General features: G+C 47.5%; 1 protein-coding gene across 1 annotated transcript in view; it reads right to left on the minus strand.

Moving 5' to 3' along the window:
* Cryl1 (crystallin lambda 1) overlaps nt 1-17,563 on the minus strand; it is a 95,756-nt gene that overhangs the window by 13,453 nt on the left and 64,740 nt on the right. The window contains exon 5 of the mRNA XM_087912122.1: nt 9,582-9,776. Coding sequence (XP_087768248.1) covers nt 9,582-9,776 — 195 coding nt within the window. The remainder of the gene's footprint in view (nt 1-9,581; nt 9,777-17,563) is intronic.

Genomic DNA, 17,563 nt, shown 5'->3' on the forward strand with positions numbered 1-17,563 from the left:
TAGAGAGCGTTCAGTGGTCCAGAGCACACACTGCCCTTGCAGAAGGTCTGAGTTTGGCTCCCAGCATCCACATCAGGTGGTTCACAGCAACCTGCAACTCCGGCTCCAGGAGTAAGAGCCAAAAAGACCTGGTCTAAACACTCCCACCCTACCCATGCCACCTTCCAGGGAGATGTGAGGCAAGAGTAAATCTTACTAAGGAGAAAATAAAAGACGTCTGAGAGCTGCTTCTATGACCCATAGTTACTCATGGGTTTGGCAGCAGCATGGCATCTTGCCAACACTTACAAGAGTTTTTGGAAACAAGACACAGACATTCCTGCATGATGACACGGGCAGATTTTGCTAACTGTGGAAAGGCCTACTGAAGCCCACACTTAGCTCATGCAACAGGACACTGAATCATGCCTAGAAAACATTTTGTCAAGAGCCACCTGAAAGACACTAGAGAGCTTGAGTCCTTCCCCCAAGTCCCGCACGGCAGGGTGAGAAGTGAGGTGGCCCTCACTGGTGAGCCTGCTGGGGACAGGTGGCAGGAGGAGCACATCTCACCCTCAGGGACATTTTGGTCACATACAGCAAATGATGAAAATGCCATTTCCTGGCCTGGAGAGCCCACACCCCAAACTACCCATGAGAAGACCCTAAGGACAAAGGCACAGGAGCAGAGGAGTCAGAGCCGAGGTCAGGACAGAAGCAGAAGCTATTTCAAAGCAACCTGCAACGGGAGAAACATCCCAGCATTTAAAAGTGAACCAAATGAAACACCGAAGCCATTAAACATCAACAAATATCAAAGCACAGCATTCATATTAGGGACTAGATGGATGAAACTTTAAGAGAGTTTGCTGTCAGTATGTGGAACGCTTATATATCCTACAACCTTACTGAACTTCAGCTCCAATATTCCACCTGTGGACTGCAGCTTTACAGTTCCGACAGAGGTTTGGGGAAGCCGTTAGTGTTTTCTGTATACAAGCTCACATCATCGGTGGAGGTGATTTAATCTCTTTCCAATACAGATGCCTCTTATTTCTTCTTTTTCCTAGGATTCCTATCATGATATCAAGAGAAGTAGTGATGTGGGCAGCTTCTGCTTTTCCTTTATCTTAGAGGAAAGGTTTTGGGCTTATTGATATATGAGCTCCGAGTTATGATGCTTGCTGTGGGTTTGGTATACACGGCCTTTGTTGTGTTGAGGTATACTTTATCTTTCTTTTCTTGGAGACAGGGACTTACTGTGTAGCCCTGGCTAGCCTTGAACTCACTCTGTAGACCAGGCTAGTCTCAAACTCACAGAGATCTATTTGCCTCTGCTTTCTAAGTGCAAGGATTAAAGGCACATGTCACTAATCCGGCCAAGGTACACTAATTCCTAGACCTAACAGATGGTGTTTGTTAGTTTGTTTTCACTACAGAAGGATGCTGAATTTTGGCAAATGCTTTTTGGCATCTACCCAGAGGATCACTGGGCTTTGCTCTTTGTCCGCTGAGATGATGCATCCCACTTCACAGATTTCCAGGTGTTGAACCATTCTTGCATTCCTGGGACAAACCCCACTGGGTCGTGTACAGATTTCCAGGTGTTGAACCATCCTTGCATTCCTGGGACAAACCCCACTGGGGCGTGTAGACGATGCTCTTTGCGCGCTATTTCTAATTCTCAGTTTGCTAGTTTTCACTGAGATTTTCAGACAGCCAGGCTACATATCAGCAGCTCTGCTTCTGGGAGCATCTCCTGGTTGCTGCTGAACCATTCACTGTGCACTGTGCTGACTTGGAAGTGGGGTTCTGGTATAGTTCTGGGCTCCCCCAAAAGTCCTCTTGCTCAGAAGTGTAGCCTGCTCTCAGTGCCTCCGCGTAGACCAGCACCCACCCGGCGCTGTCCTGGTAAACAGCCATGCATCCGCTATAATAACACAGCAGCAGGACAGATGTGTTGCCTCGCTGTCACTGGACTGAGCAGCTTCGCAGGACTCTGCCCCGACAAAGCCACACGTCAGGAAAGTCACCAGTCAACTTCACAGGGCTGAAAGAGTGAAAAGAGCTAATCCTAAGAAAACTCTGACTCCCTCTGGCAACTTGGTGGCCACAGTAGACACACTGACCACTTGACTTTCTGCACAGCTGAGTGCCCTCAGTCCTGCATCCTGCAGGTAGCTAGGTACCCCCAGTTTCCCTTGCTGCAAGCAGGATATCTGAACAAAGTGTTGTCTCCAACCCTTCCCGGAGCTGGAGGTACAGTCCCAGGCTCGGTCTCCAACCCTTCCCGGAGCTGGAGGTACAGTCCCAGGCTCGGTCTCCAACCCTTCCCGGAGCTGGAGGTACATTCCCAGGCTCGGTCTCCAACCCTTCCTGGAGCTGGAGGTACATTCCCGGGCTCTTCATCCTCCAGGTTCCTGCTTCTACTCCCGTAAGCTCTCTCCTCCTGACAGAAAACCTGATCACAATTTGCATCTCTGCTCAGGAAATGGAAGGGTGGAGTGTGGCTGGTATTCCATGTATGAGCAATGTGACCAGGAAGCAAGTCCAGATGAGATGGAGTCTGGCCAGGGAGCTTGTGATCAGAGGAGCAATTCTCATCTCCTACAACTCCAGCCTTGCTTTGTTCAACCTGTTTGTTTTCGCTCTTATTTTTGTTTCTTGAGACAGGGTCTTATTTAAAGCCTCAGAGTCTCATGGTTTATGTTGTCCTGGGTATCAGAACTAGTTCCTAACACATGCTTGGCAAACATTCTACCAACTGAGCTGTATCCCAAACCCATATCTGTGCTTTAATGAGCGTAAATTAAGGCTTCAAAAAAACAACAACAATTTTTTGAGCTGGGAAGTGAAGCCATACACCTTTTAATCCCTATACCCACAAGGCAGAGGAGGCAGATCTCTATGAGTTCAATGCCAACTTGGTCTACTTAGCAAGCTCCAAACAGCCAAGGCAACATAGTGTCAAAAATCAATTTTCACATCTCTTTTGGAACAGGCAGAGGTTTTCAATGCTTTAAAGTGGGGCTCAGATTCATAAAGTATTGGGATCATCAGAACGCGTATTTGAGTAGAAGTCTGTATCAATGGGAGACCTGAATTCCAGATAAAGAGAGAAAACAAAACACATAAAAGAGGCAGAGAAAAATAAAGAGGAAAAGCAATAAAGAAGTGAAATGTCATGTATCTCCATGCGACAGAGACTCCATCAAGTACAGGCTAAATTGGTATTAATATTCTATTAAGGAACAAAGAGCTGCCAGTCCCCTAAGCTACCCCACCAGCTGCAAAGTGCAGAGATTCTCTTTGGGTGGATAAAACATAGTCTAAGGAGACTTTCAGGCCCAGGCTTCAAGGAAGCCACATCCAAGGCTTCTCCAGGATTGACACCCACTAGAAAACCCTGGCTGGTCACAGGCTGGGAGGGCCTACAGACTGCATTTCTCATAAGCACCCAATTGAAGTGCAGGAAGTCCTGAGGGATGCCACCTACATAGACAGGATGTGAGGGCCTCAGCTTAGAGCAGTGGTTCTCAACCTGTGGGCTGAGACCCATTGGGTGGAAGGGTCAAACGCCCTTTACACAGGGGTTGCCTAAGACCATCGGAAAACATAGATATTTACATTATGATTCATAACAGTAGCAAAAATCACAGTTATGAAGTAGCAACAAAAATAATTTCATGGTTGAGGGGTCATTACAACATGAGGAACTGTATTAAAGCGTTAGGAAAGTTGAAAATGCTTAGAGCAGCCCTGGGGAGAGCGGCTCCACCTGAGACAGAGGGGTAAATTCAGAAGCTATCGCTGTAAACTACATGTCGGACACAGAGACTCCCACCTGGTCTTCACCACGCCCCAATAAGAGACAGGCCCATTAGCATCTCCATTTCATAGACCCTGCAGCAAAGGCAGAGGGGTGTGGCTCTCAGTTCCTAACCAGGCTGTAGTGTGTGGACCAAGCCGCCTAACTTACTGCTCGATTTCCTATTATGTAAAGTCTAAAATAACAGCACATTTCTCCTGATGTTGAGACCTGACTGGCAGATCTGAAAACATCTGATCAGGAGAAATGGAAAGGAAAGTTTCTCCAAGCTCTGAACTCCTGCACGGGATGTGGGGGTGGGGGTGTGACTGCGATGAGCAGGAGGTTGTGCCCAGTGGGCTAGGCTGAGTCCTAACTCCTGCAGCAACTTCAGGTCCATGCTGCAGCTGTCTGTAAGGAGCCTCAGAATAATGACATGATCTAATCTGACAACATGATCTCTGAAGCTCACTTGTTAAGAATAATCCTCCCAGCACCTGGCACTGGGGTCTGAAATGAAGCTCAATGCTGAAGTTCTGGAACCCCCAGGGTGTCTTGATCAGATGCCACAGACCACGCCCCTTGTGAAAGGCTAAGAGGCTAAGAACTGAACCCAGTAGCTCAGGATGCAGGGGCCGTAGACCGTCTCCCACAACTCAGCACGCCGACTGTACCTTGTGCTGGCAGATGCTGGAAGATTGCGTACACAGGCTGACCTTCCTTTTCCTGCCTGAAGACCAGCCTGGCCAGAAAGGAAAACAACTGCCTTTGTCTCTCTGGGGTTTCACCAACTAAGCCGGCCTACCACAGCATGGTGACTGAGCTGCCACCACCCCTGGACAGACTTTGTCGCCAGCTATGGTCCCTCTCTTGAGTCCACTTAACTTCCAATAGGAATGGTTTATGAACTACTATCTATTTTCCAGGTCACTCATTCTGCCTAGAAATTATTGCCTCTCAAATATGTCCTCATTTCCCTCTCCCTTAGAAAAAAAGGACACATGCCAGGTGTGGTGGCCCAGGCCTTTAATCCCAGCACTCAGGAGGCAGAGAGGCAGGCGCATCTCTGTGAATTCAAGGTCAGCCTGGTCTACAGAGTGAGTTCCAGAACAGGCTTCAAAACTACACAGAGAAACCCTGTCTTGAAAAATCAAAAAGGAAAAAAGAAAAAGGGGCACGTAATTATCTGAACCTTGAGGGGTTATTGGGCACTGTGTCCTGTGAGGTCATCCTGGTGGGAAAACAAATATGCAAGTGCCTTGTCACTTGTCAATCTAGTCTTAAACATTTCAAAGGTGAAGAGAATGCTTTCTCCTCACTCCCGTTGAGCCCCAAGAACAGTAATCCTGCTAGGGATTATACTGCTCAGAAGGATAAAACCCACAGTAAGCAACTTCCAAGGCTTACCAACCATCAAAGCATGCCAACAGGCTGAGAACCTGCTAATGGCTTCATGATTCATTCCAGGCTCCCCACCTACCCTGATGGGGAAAGAACTGATGGGCAATAGACTCAGCTATTGTCTGGCCAAAGACTTTTCATCACAACACAACTTCCCTTGCTGTGTTAATGCCTCAGGAATATGAACTTGAAATTACATTCCCAGCCGAAAGGATCTCATCACCCAGTGACTGAGCCCTGGCAGGGAAATGTTAGTGTTTCTAGACTGCAGTCAGACCTGTATGCCCAGCATTTACCAGCTGAGGAAGGTCTTCTGTGTCCCAGATATGAAGCCAAACTAGAAGAGAGGATGAAACAGGACTACCACCTATGAGCCAATACTACAGACCCCAGTTCCTTCATTCCCTTGGATACCATTCTTCTCCAGAAGGTGTGGGACTGTAGCAAACAGGTGTGCAAAGACACGATAAGAACATGCCTCTCACTACTGTACTTTCTCTTTCTTACCTAGAAATGCTGCCACAGCATGGTATACCTTCACAGGCACAGTTGTGGATATGTCCACAGGGGAGTCTTTCCCGTGCCATTCTTTGCTTCTCTCAGGATTGATCTTGGTTGCTTAGCTACAAGTATTCAATTATGTCCTCCATAGTTAGTGACTTTAATTTAAACAGGAAAATATAGGTACTGATAAATGGAAGAAAAGGTTCTGCTGTTTGGACATTAAATGTCCCCCAAAGGCCAATGTAGTAAAGCCCTTGCCTCTAGCTTAGCACTACTGGGAGATGGTAGAGCCTAGTGCAGTGGTTCTTAATCTTCCTAATGTTGTGACCCTTTAACACAATTCCTCATGCTGTGGTGAGCCCCAATCATAAAATTATTTTCATTACTACTTCTTAACTGTAATTTTGCTGCTGTTATGAATCATAATATAAATATCTATATTTTCTGATAGTCTTACATGACCCCTGTAAAAGGGTTGTTTGACCCCCCAGAAGGAGTCACAACATACAGATTGAGAACTACTGGGTTAGTGGGAGGTTTCTAGGTCATAGGGAATGTGTCTCTGAAGGAGTATATGACCCTGGTCTTTCCTCTTCCTCTTTTTTTCCCAGTCTGGTCACCAGAACATTAACAAGCTTCCTCTTTCACAAGCGGACATGCAGTCCTGCAACAGGTTCCAGACAGTCATGGGCTGAGCCCTCCAGGACTGGAAGCCAAAGTCAATGTTTGCTCTTTAAAGGTGCTTGTCTTGGGTATTTTGTCACAGTCGTGGAAAGTCGAGTGTCACAGTTTTGCTCCTCAAAATAAAATTTACAAATAAATAAAATTGACAAACCCCTAACCAAATGCAATAGAAAAGAGACATAAAACATAAATTTCAGAAATAAAACCAGTGACATCACCATAGACTCAGAAGCCATAAAATGGATAAAAGTAATATCACCAAAACTTTATACTTAAAAAAATGTAATACCTTGAAATAATGAACCCATTTCTGAGCAACCATAAGCAATCCAAACTGAAACAAGAGGAAAACAGACATAAATTCTACCACTAAAGAAACTGGATTTGTGATGTAAGGTTCCTTAAAAAAGATTTCTCCAGTTCCAATTAATTCTGCTACAGATCTACCATATAGACCTGCTATGTGACTCCAGAGAGCAAGAAGATGGAGCACCCACAGGGAACTGGAGAGGCGGGGAAGCCACCCCACATATGGAAGCTCGTTCTGTTCTCTCAGTCCAGGTGAGGGTCGGTCGGGCACTCCAGCCCAGGTTTTTCGAGCAAAGGAGAGCTCCGAGGCCTTTGGGGTCTGCCTGCAAAGGGGGACTAAGTAGTCCAAGGCTTGCTCAGGCTAGATGATGAGTTTCAAACAAGCCTGCCCTTCTTAAAATGACCTTGTCTCCAAAAGCCAGTGAGAGAGTGGGAATATGGGAGGAAGGAAGGAAGGGAAGGGAAGAAGGGGGACAGGAAAAGGGGGAGCTTCGCAAGGCCTGCAACTAGCCTCAGTTCTGCTTTTATAGCAAAGTTACCCTAGAGTTTTGAAGCACACTTAGAAAAACCCCAATCCAAGTTGAAACATTCCAAACAAGTTGAAACACCCCAAAATGTAAACTCAAGTTCAGCAGGCTCTATCTGAAGTTGTGGGGCCTCACTTAACTCCTTCCAGGCCAGAGGCTGAGGGCATAGCAGCCAGATTTGCAGCAGGAGGCCAGGGTTCTGCAGAGGTTTGCTCAGCCTTTGCTGATTGCAGTGGCTGAAGAGGAACCAGGCCAGAGGCAGCGCAGACCTTCCCATAATAATGTATACAACAGTCAGGTACCCTTCAGCCAAACCCAGCAGGTACAGCGTCAGACACACTTCTGTGGGAGAGGACTCATGCAGCTGGCACAGTTACTGTGAGGAGGATTTCTCTAGTCACCTCCAGATGAACCACAGCCTACCGCTCAGCTTTGGAAAGCTACAGAAAGGAAGGGGTCCATGTGGACACACAGAAGCCCATGCCAGCAACTGCTTCAGCAGAGAGCCAGTATCCAGGGTCCCCTGCTCAAGGTCCAGCGAGAAGAGTTAAAGAGCTGCTGCTAAGCTGATAGGGTAAAAGGAAGCATGCTCCTGGGCTCCACCCTATGCTCTCTGCATGCCTTCCACCTCCCGGTCCCCAGGTAGAGCCCAGAGCCCCCGACAGACTGGAGACACTGCAGCTCAGCCCTAACAGTCTTCAGACCACCCTTGCACTGGAGCACAGATTTTCTACAGAACCGCAGGAACGGCAAGACTTTGGGTTCTAGCCACACTTCCCTAACCTTCCCGTGTCTCTTCCCGGAAAAAAAGACAGACAGTAGGAGCTTGCAGGGCAGTGAACCTAGCATCCCCTCCAGTGTGCTTTCCTCCAGCAATACAGGAGACGCACCAATGCTGCTCAGACCGTCCAGTCTACAATCAGTGCCGCCGTGTGGTCAAACACAGACGATTTTTGTGCACGTCTTCTGCCTAAGTCCTACACAGGTCTCTACGTTCTTTCTGAGTTGCTTCACAACTTTCAGCGTAAACTGAGCAAGACTTAATTCAGAGTAAAAAATTACCCTGAATTTAAAAACAAAATTAAAAATTCACCAGACAGCGGGGGCACACACCTTTAATCCCAGCACTCGGGAGGCAGAGGTAGGCGGATCTCTGTGAGTTTGAGACCAGTCTGATCTAAACAGCTAGTTCCTAGACACCTAGGGCCACACTGAGAAACCCTGTATTGAAAAGCCAAAAGCTAAAACAAACAAACAAACAAAAACCCTAAAAACCTAACAGATAGAAAGTCAAAACTGCTACAGCACCACTTCTTACCATGCCGTACTCCAGTACAAAATCTCGAGTCTATCAGACTGCTGTTCTATCTTAAACAGACCTCGAAGAAAGCATTTTAAGTGCAGGATTCCTTTAAAATATCCTGACGCTGATTGATTTCTGAAACATTCTCAAGGAGTGTGAGAGCCCAGCACGTACACTGCAGGTGTGGAGTGGGAGGCAGATTTCAACGCTGAGTCACGGCAGTGTGCACCTCGTGCACGGGCAGTGGGGTCACGAGGTGACTCTAACAGGGGTGTCACACATGGCATGCACACCTGTTGAAGCCTGGAGGAAATGCTGGAAGGAAATACAACACCCACAGAGGATGAGGTACAGCTGGCTTCCTGGTTCCCGTCCTGTGTGCTCTGCAAGGGGCTGTGGCGCTACACCCAGTAGGGATGGTCCAAGTCCAGCCCCGTCCTCCTCACCTGAGAACTAGGCAGTCCTTTATACACTTCACTATGACCTGCATGGATGCGGCTGCTCTATGTCTGACCCATGAAGCAGACAAGTCTATTACTAACAAGTTTAGTATTTATCATGGTTTCCCCTAGTTCTTGAAATAAGCTAGCTTCTTTAAGGGACTACAAATTTACTTTCTGCAAAAAGAATACTTTCTCATCCTGAAACATTTTGACACCAAGAGGTAAAAACTGGTCTGTGGGAAAACACAAAATGTCACACACAGGTAGTTTTGGACAAAGGGCAGGAGAGGTTTGCAAATGTGTCTTGCTATCAAATAGTGACTTAGAGAGAGGGATCTCTCAAACAGACAGTGAACTGCTATGTTGTATTCTGTTTCCAAGTGGAAGGCCCTGGGTCTCCGGAAGAGAGCAAGGAGCCACGAGTGTCCTCTAACTCTGACAGACGTGGAAAGTCACTCCTTCCCGACTCAACCATGAAAGCTAGAGAGGAATGAGGGGAAGAAGACAAGGAGAGGGAGAAAGGGTGGGAGGGGAGAATGGAAGAGGGGACACAGGGAAGGAGGAGAAAGATGGGACGGAGGCCAGGAGGAACCGGAAAGGAAGGAGGGACACAGGGCACGAACCTCCACCAGTCTCCAGGCCTCGCCGATGACTGCGTACTGCAGGCGGTTCAGGACGAAGCCGTCGATCTCCTTCCGGACTCGCACAGGGGACTGCCCGATCTTCCTCATCAAGGCATAGGTTCTGTCCATTGTGGCTGGAGCCGTCTCTGGGTGAGGGACTAGCTCAACCAGCGGGACATAATATGGTGGATTGACCTTAGGAGAGGGAGAGAAGAGTAAGAGAATGAAGGCCACGGCTGACAGTGGGGGTTGCTCTGGCCCACTCCAGCTCACCTATATCAGGTGGGAAGTGGGGTGGGGACAACTTTGGAAAGGTCCCTGGCTTCCACATCGGAAGAGAAGACTTGAGAAAGGAACGCATGCACAGGGGCACGTGCACACCGGGGGAGGCAAGGTAAATGTGCACAGAATTGTAGGGTTTTCTTTTTTAAAAGAATACACAAGGTGCACCTTGCCATCCCATATACATTTTGGAGAACCCCAAACCTTCCAGCCTCCCTAGGACAAGGTTTCTATACTAGTAATTGACATAGCTTTTCCTGTCCCCACTGTCTGGAACCACTTTTCCACCCTAGACTCCTCAGGCTTGGCCATTCTCTGCTTGTGTTAAGAACATCAACAGGACAGCCAGGTGTGATGGCTCGTGTGTGCAACCCCAAAGCCTGGGAGGCAGAGGACAGGTGGACACTAGCTTCATCTGCAGAGTGAGTTCTAAACCAGTCTAGGCTACAGAGTAACCCGTCTCAAATACTCCATAAACAGAATCTCCCAAAGCTTGGTTCTTCTCTGGTCCCTCCTTGTGCACCGCATCCACTTTGGCAAGCTAATGTCTGGAAATCGCAGAAAACCCAGCACCTTGGCAGCCTCACACCTCAGGGTGGTTATAGACAGGAAAGCCCCATCAATAGGGGGAACCCAGTAGAGATGCTGGTGTGGCCCTCAGCTCTGGTTTTCTCGGTTCATACTTGGTTCCTTGGCTATTCCCCATAAGAACTAGCAAACATCCCCCCCCCAAAAAAAACAGCTGAGCAGTGCCTAACCAGCCCGTACTGTGACAATCTGGTCCATATTTAAGGGGGTAAGCCTTCTTCAGAAATGGAAGGTTTTCAAGATGAATAGTCAGTAAAACCCAAAAGTATTCATGTATTTAATGCCTCTAAGCTACCCCCTTAGAATGGTTAAAGTGGTTAATTTTATGGTATGGTTACCACAATTAAAAGTAAAGAAATTAAAAACAGTATTCTGATCTCCCCACCTCCAGTTCCAAATTATGGCATGATCCCTGCCCCAGCCAGTTAAAGGCTGTGCAGCTGAGGAAGCATAGTGGTGCATGCCTTTAATCCCAGCACCTAGCAGTCATGAGGCACAAGTAGCTGGGCTCCTGTGATTTTGAGGCCAGCCTGGTCTACACGGAGAGTTCCAGGCCAGCCAAGGCTATATAGTGAGACCCAGTCTCAAGAAAAAAAAAGTGGTATATCTGACATTGTACCCTTCAGACTTCTGAGATGGAACTTGGTCGCTCTCCTCTCCCTCCAGGAGGCTCCAGGTAGGTAGGTTTCACTCTACCCAGAACACCTGGCCTCCGACAACGAAATCAATCCCTGTTTGGAGTCAGAGACGAGCAGCGGTAGTGCCTTGGACCATACAGTGGACAGAGGAAAGGGCAAAATGTCCCATGACAAAGGAAGCTGACGTCCAACAGTCTGCCCGCGATGGTATTCTTCTCATGGGTCTAACCAAGGCAGGGTAATCCCTGGTAATACCCATGGAAGTCTCCTTCCCTTCCTGGGGAATGGGGCCATGATCTCAGACACTGCAGGACTGTCATTCACCCACAGGCCATAGCTCCTCTCAAGCTCCCTGAGAAGTGAGCTGGAAACCCCCATCTAAACATATTCCATACCCAGCCCTCTTCCAGCTGGGTGCCAGATTGCCTAGAAGCAGGTGTGCACATCACCACAGAGTTCCCTCAACCACGGGTGTAAAACGATAGGACTGACCTGATGTCTAACCAGAGGGTATCGCCACAGAAAAGGTACAGGGAGCTGGCCTTTCATCCTCCCAAGAAGCTGAGGCAGGAGGGTCTCGAGCTTTAGAACGACTTGGACTACATGGCAAGACACCGTGGAAATAAGAGGGTCGGAGTTGGAGTTCAGTGGTTCAGCCCTTACCTAACACACAGGAGGAAGCATGATACACTGGTGGTACGGGAGAATTGTCTGTATTCTGTCAATCATGCTTTAAATAAACGCTGATTGGCCAGGCAGGAAGTATAGGTAGGTCAACCAAACAGGAAGTAGAGGCAGGGTGATGAGAACAGGAGTATTCTGGGAAGGAGGAAGCTCCCTCCACAGTTCTGCCCAGACCACAGAAGAAGCAAGATGTGAGGTGCCCCTCTGAGAAAGGTACCGAGCCATGTGGCTAACATAGAAAAGAATAATGGGTTAACATAAGCTATAAGAGCTAATAAGTAGCCTGAGCTAATGGGCCAATCGGTTTTATAACTTATGGAGATCTCTGTGTGATTTTCTTTGGGGCTTGCTGGCTGTGGGGAACCGGGCAGGACATAAACCCCAACAAGCCGGCCCCTTCATGTTACACACTGGCAGCACTTTATATTAAAAAAAAAAAGCAGGTCTTTATCTAATTTCAGGAAGAGGCGCCCTGCAACTGACCAGGAACCTGGGTCCATCCTAGAGTCTGTGGCCTCCTTCTAGGCAACCTGACCTATACAACAGAGCACTGAGAGGCCCATCAACTCCACCAGACACCAGACAACTCCCACAACACATCAGGAAGGAAGACGTAGGGAAAGTTTTTAAAAGTGAGGTCAAAATAAGGATGATGCTCTGCAGCACTGATGGGTGGCCTACACTGTATGGTGGGGACATGGAGAGCGCCTCTGTGCCCCCATGCCAGGCTCCCTAAAGTCATCCCCACACACAGTAACTCTGGCTTCCTCCCTACAAAAAGACAGTTGACATAAAACCCATCTGAGGACAAGAACGGCATAGTAGGGGAGGTGGGTTCCTGAACATCCCCTCCTTTCTCGAGGCTCATGCAGCGGATCTTCCACGGCCTCTGAAGGGGCAGTCCAGGAAGCCCCTACAAAGCCCACAAGTCCCTCACTGCTGACAGCACACACCCTCTACTCAGTACCTTCCACTCACCCTGGAACAGAGATGACCAGAAATTCTGCTCTGCCCTTGCAAAAACCATGCCCAAGAGAACAAGGGGCTGTCCTAACTTGCCAGCTGGAGCTTCCCTGTGTGGAGGTGGAGGCCATAGTCTATTGCAACAATAAATATCCACTGTGCCAAAGCCCTGCAGGGGCATAACCAGGCCTCCTCCTTGACATCTGATTTCCTGTCCAGGCAAAGATCCCAGAAGACTATAGGGCTGAAGATGTGAGCTCAGCCACTCTGGTCAGGACTGTGGGATTAGGAGAAAATGTAGATTCTCAAAGACTAAGAATGACTCTTGACTATTTAGGACAGTCCATATGACTAGAGATGGCCCACAGTAGTATGACAGTTAACTTTGGTGATCGGATTTGGGCTAAGCCAGTACCTCATAAAAATAACAAAAGATTGTGTGTGTGTACACATACACATGTACAACAATATTTTGGGCTAAGCCAGTACCTCATAAAAATAATAAAAGATTGTGTGTGTGTACACATACACATGTACATTCTTCTTGTGTCCTACCAAGACTAAGACCTACGGCCTTCTGCAAGCTGAGCAAGCTGAGCAAGGCTCTGCACACACAGATCAATTTGTAGTGACTTTTCATTTTGTTTGTGTTGTTATTGTTTTTTTTTTTTTGAGAACTCTGTAGCCCCCTGCCTCAGCATCTAGTCCTGGGATTATAGGAGAGAACCATCGTACCGTATTTTAGAGAGGTTTGAATTTATGCTTTAGTTTATGTATTTATCTATTATTCTTTATTTTTGTCTTTTAATAATTTTATTTTTTGAAATTAAATATAATTATATCATTTCTCCCTTCCCTTTCCTCCCTCCAATCTTCCCCATGCACTTTCAAGTTCATAGCCTCTTTTTCTTTGTTGTTTTACATATATCCCTAAATACAACATCCTTGGTCCATATAATGTTATTCGTATGTATATTATTACTTCAGTGTTGACCAGCTGGTATTGGCTAAGCAATCGGGGGGACACTGCCTTGGGGAAGACCATGTCTCCCTCTCTCAGCATTCCGTAGCTGCCTGTAGCTCTTAGTCTAGGGTTGAGGCCCCACGAGCTTTCCTCTCCCATGTTAGTACTACGTCTCCAGGTGTCGACCTTGTTCAGGTCATGCTTAGGTCTTGTAAAACTTCATGAGTGTCGCTTCTCAGACATTTCTAGGAAACACAGCATCACAGCAGACTTCCTGCTTCTCTGGCTCTTCTTCTTGTTTCTTCTTCCATGATGACTCGGAGCCCCCAGTGCCGGGATTGAGCTACAGATGCATTCATTGGGACTAGGCTCTATATGATCTCTTGTTCCCTGCATTTTGATTGGCTGTGGTTTTCTGTAATAGTCTCTGTCTGTTGCAAAGAGAAGTTTATATGATGAGGAGTAAAAACTATACTCACCAGTGGGTATCAGGGCAAATATTTAGAGTATAGTTAAGAATTACGCTGGCTTAGTAAAGCGGTGGTAGTATGTTTCCCTTGAAGATCCATGACTTCACTGGCCCTGAGTAGCTGGCTAGGTTTCCAGTACCAGGCAGACTTCCCTCTCGATGAGCAGGACTTCAATCCAATTAGACAGCTGTTGGCTACTGCCAAGGTATGAGTGCCCCTATTACACCCTAAGAATTATTGTGCCACGCTGCTCATTGTTTTAACTCAAGGGCATCATAGCTGGGTAGGACTGTTGCTTGCCTCCCTCCTTTAGAGGCTTGCGTGACATTGTCTGAAACCATGAAATCTGATCCTCAGGGAGGAAGATTTCGGGTCAGATCCAGCTTGGGTCGTCCCGGTCTGTGTCAAAGACAACTGTGTCTTTCATATTTATTTATGTTTGAGTGAAGGTCTCATAAATCCTGGCAGGCCTCAAACACACCATGCCACTGAGGAACGCCAGCTCCTAAGAGACCCCTGCCTCCAGCTCCTGAAAGTTGGGGTTACGGGCATTTGCTACCCCACCTAGTTTCAAACACTGCTAGAGATCGATCCATGGCTCATGTACACTAGGAGAGCCATCTACCACCTAGACTTGCCTTGTGCCATTTCTAGTGCCTAAACAAGGTGGAAAAGTCTTTCTGAGAACACACAGGTGATTTCAGAAGTCTCTGATTTAAGTAGTGTTCCTCTTCGAACCAACTTAAATGCGAAGCAACTTATTAGAAGCTGATGGCTTTCTTACATGTAAATGCCTTCCACTGTCGTCGTCCGTGGCTGTTCTCCTAGGAACTTTTTGAGACATTTCTCTATCACAGGAAAAACTACAACTTCAAGGCCTCGGTGCCTGGATGCTTTTAGTTTCTGTCCCTGTCAACCCTAATGTCACTTGCATGTTTTGTAACTGAATGCAGCCATTTCTATTCGATGACCTTCCGGTTCTGGGGCGGCAACTCCGATGCTCATTCATCTTTCTTTCAATGGTATTTCACAATACAGCAACAGCTGGAGTCTGGGCCGCCTGTGTCATGGCACTGAGTATCTAGTGGGTGTCCAGTTGCTCATCCCTTTTCTTCACCCTGACCAGTCTAGCACCTCCTCTCAACTGCTCTCCTCTGGAGGAAGACTTTCCATGCTCCCAATTCCATCCCCGGCTCCTCAGGCTTCAAGTGCGGCCCTACGCACTGTGTTGTGGGGTCTGGACTGTAGGAGACCATTTCTCTCCCACAGCTCCACTGCCAAGGCTGCTCTGTGCCTACATTCACACAGTCCTTCAAAGTAACATTCCTGATCCCCCTGAACACTGCTGGTGGGGCTCCCCACCCCAAAAGGCTCTGGGCATCTGAAATGGTTTAAGCTCTGGCACTGTGCTTTAAAAATCTAAATTTCAGAGCTTTACAGACTTGGGGATTTTTGAATTAAGAATGTTCATTTGGTAAAGGCTATGTAAACATTCCAAAATTCAAACTCTGAAAAACTCTTAGTCCCAAGCATGTTGGTTAAGGATGCTGCTATGGTTTGGATAGGAGATGTTCTGTGGGGCTGGACAGATGGATGGCTCAGCAGTTAAGAGCACTCTCTGCTCTTCCAGAAGACCAGGTCCTATTCCCAGAGGCCACATGGCAGCTCATAGCTTTCTGTAACTTCAGTTCTGGAAGATCTGATGTCCTCTTCTGGCCTCTGCCTACACCAGCATATATATGCACAGACATACAAGCAGGCAAGTCACCCAAACACATAAACTAAAAAATAAATAAATCTTTATTTAAAAAAAAAACTCCCCCCCACACACACACTAGCTCATGTGTCTGAACACTTGGTTCCCAGCTGCTGGTGCTATTCTGGAAGGTTCTGGAACCTTTAGTTTTCCTCACAGGAGAAAGTGAGAAATGGTCAGTGTGCAATGGGTCTCCAGGCTGACAGCTGACCCCACACCCCAGCCTGTTCTTTGCTTCTCTCCTCCATACTTTCTCTGCCAGGATGCCCCTCACACCAAGAGCTAAAACAAACACCCCTCTCTTAGCTTACTTTCTGTCAGATATTTGGCCACATCAACAAGAAAAGCAACTAACACAGGTACCCCATCTGTATTCTCTAATCTCCAACATCCCCCCCAGCCCCGTGTGTGTGTGTGTGTGTGTGTGTGTGTGTGTGCCCCAGCGATGCCATCATAGCCCCGCCCTACATACTCTCCCTGGCTCCTGCCCTACGGCCTTTGCTTGTGCAATACCTCAGCTTCCAGCACGATTCCCATTAACCCAGCCAGGCCGGCCCTGCTCCTCTGTATAGCTTTTGGCTGGTGATGACACCATATGCCATCATATTTATCATGGCTGGAGCTACGGTGGCCTTCCCACCCAAACAGGCTGTCCTGGTTCTGCATGGTAGTACTGAGTTCAGAGTCAGGACTCCAACATCACTCACCGAGTGATCTTTAAACTCCTGGGCTTGTTCCCTGCCTTCACAATGACACGGTAACCTCAATGAGCCCTCCCGCACCTGCTAATTGGAGCCTGTAGCCCAGCTGACCAAATAAGGTGTTCCTGTGAAGAAATGCACTTAGTCAATTAGAGTGGATGGGAAAAGGGGAGCAGCAGAGACTGGGGCGGGGGGCTTCCAACTCAGAACTTCATCAGTGACACCCAGAATCTGCATTTGAACAGATCTGATTCTACGATGAATGACTTTCAGTAAATGACACAAGGCCAGTGACACGCCTATGAAAACTGCATGACATGGACACTTTAAAATCTTGTGTGCATGTGTGTGTGTGGGGGGGGTGTATGTGCGTGTGTACACGAGTGCACATTTGTGCTAGCCACAGTCTGAGGTGAGCTGACAACCCCTGGCATCAGACCTGGCCTTCTACCTCGTTTGAAAGAAGGTCTCTGTTTGCTTGCAGCTGCGTACACAGGGCTAGCTGGCCCTCTCTCTTGTCTCTGCTTACCATCTCCCTGCAGCGGTTCTGAGGTTACAGATGCACACCCTATTCTCAGTTTACACGGGTTCTCGGGTTTCAAACCCGGGCCCTCATGCTTATATAGCACACACTTTATCCACTCAGCCAGCCCCCAACCCACGTGGACATTTTTAATGCAGCACTTTTACTTTGATAATGGGACTGCTCACCTAGCCGCTAGCCTTCTACCACATGAGTTGCCCTGACGGTTAATGCATTAAATACTGCTTGTTTTATGCCATGCACAGATAAAATTCCAAGGAATTTTGGATCATATTCCTTTTTTTAAATGATGATACTGTACAATTCTAAATGTATGCAAAACTATGGAACTGAATTTGTGGTATGTTCAGTTCAGTATAAAGCAGTTCAAGATACCTGCAGATCCACTGCAA

This window comes from Myodes glareolus, chromosome 12, assembly GCF_982192425.1.
Source record: "Myodes glareolus chromosome 12, mMyoGla1.1, whole genome shotgun sequence".
NCBI lineage: Eukaryota > Metazoa > Chordata > Mammalia > Rodentia > Cricetidae > Myodes > Myodes glareolus.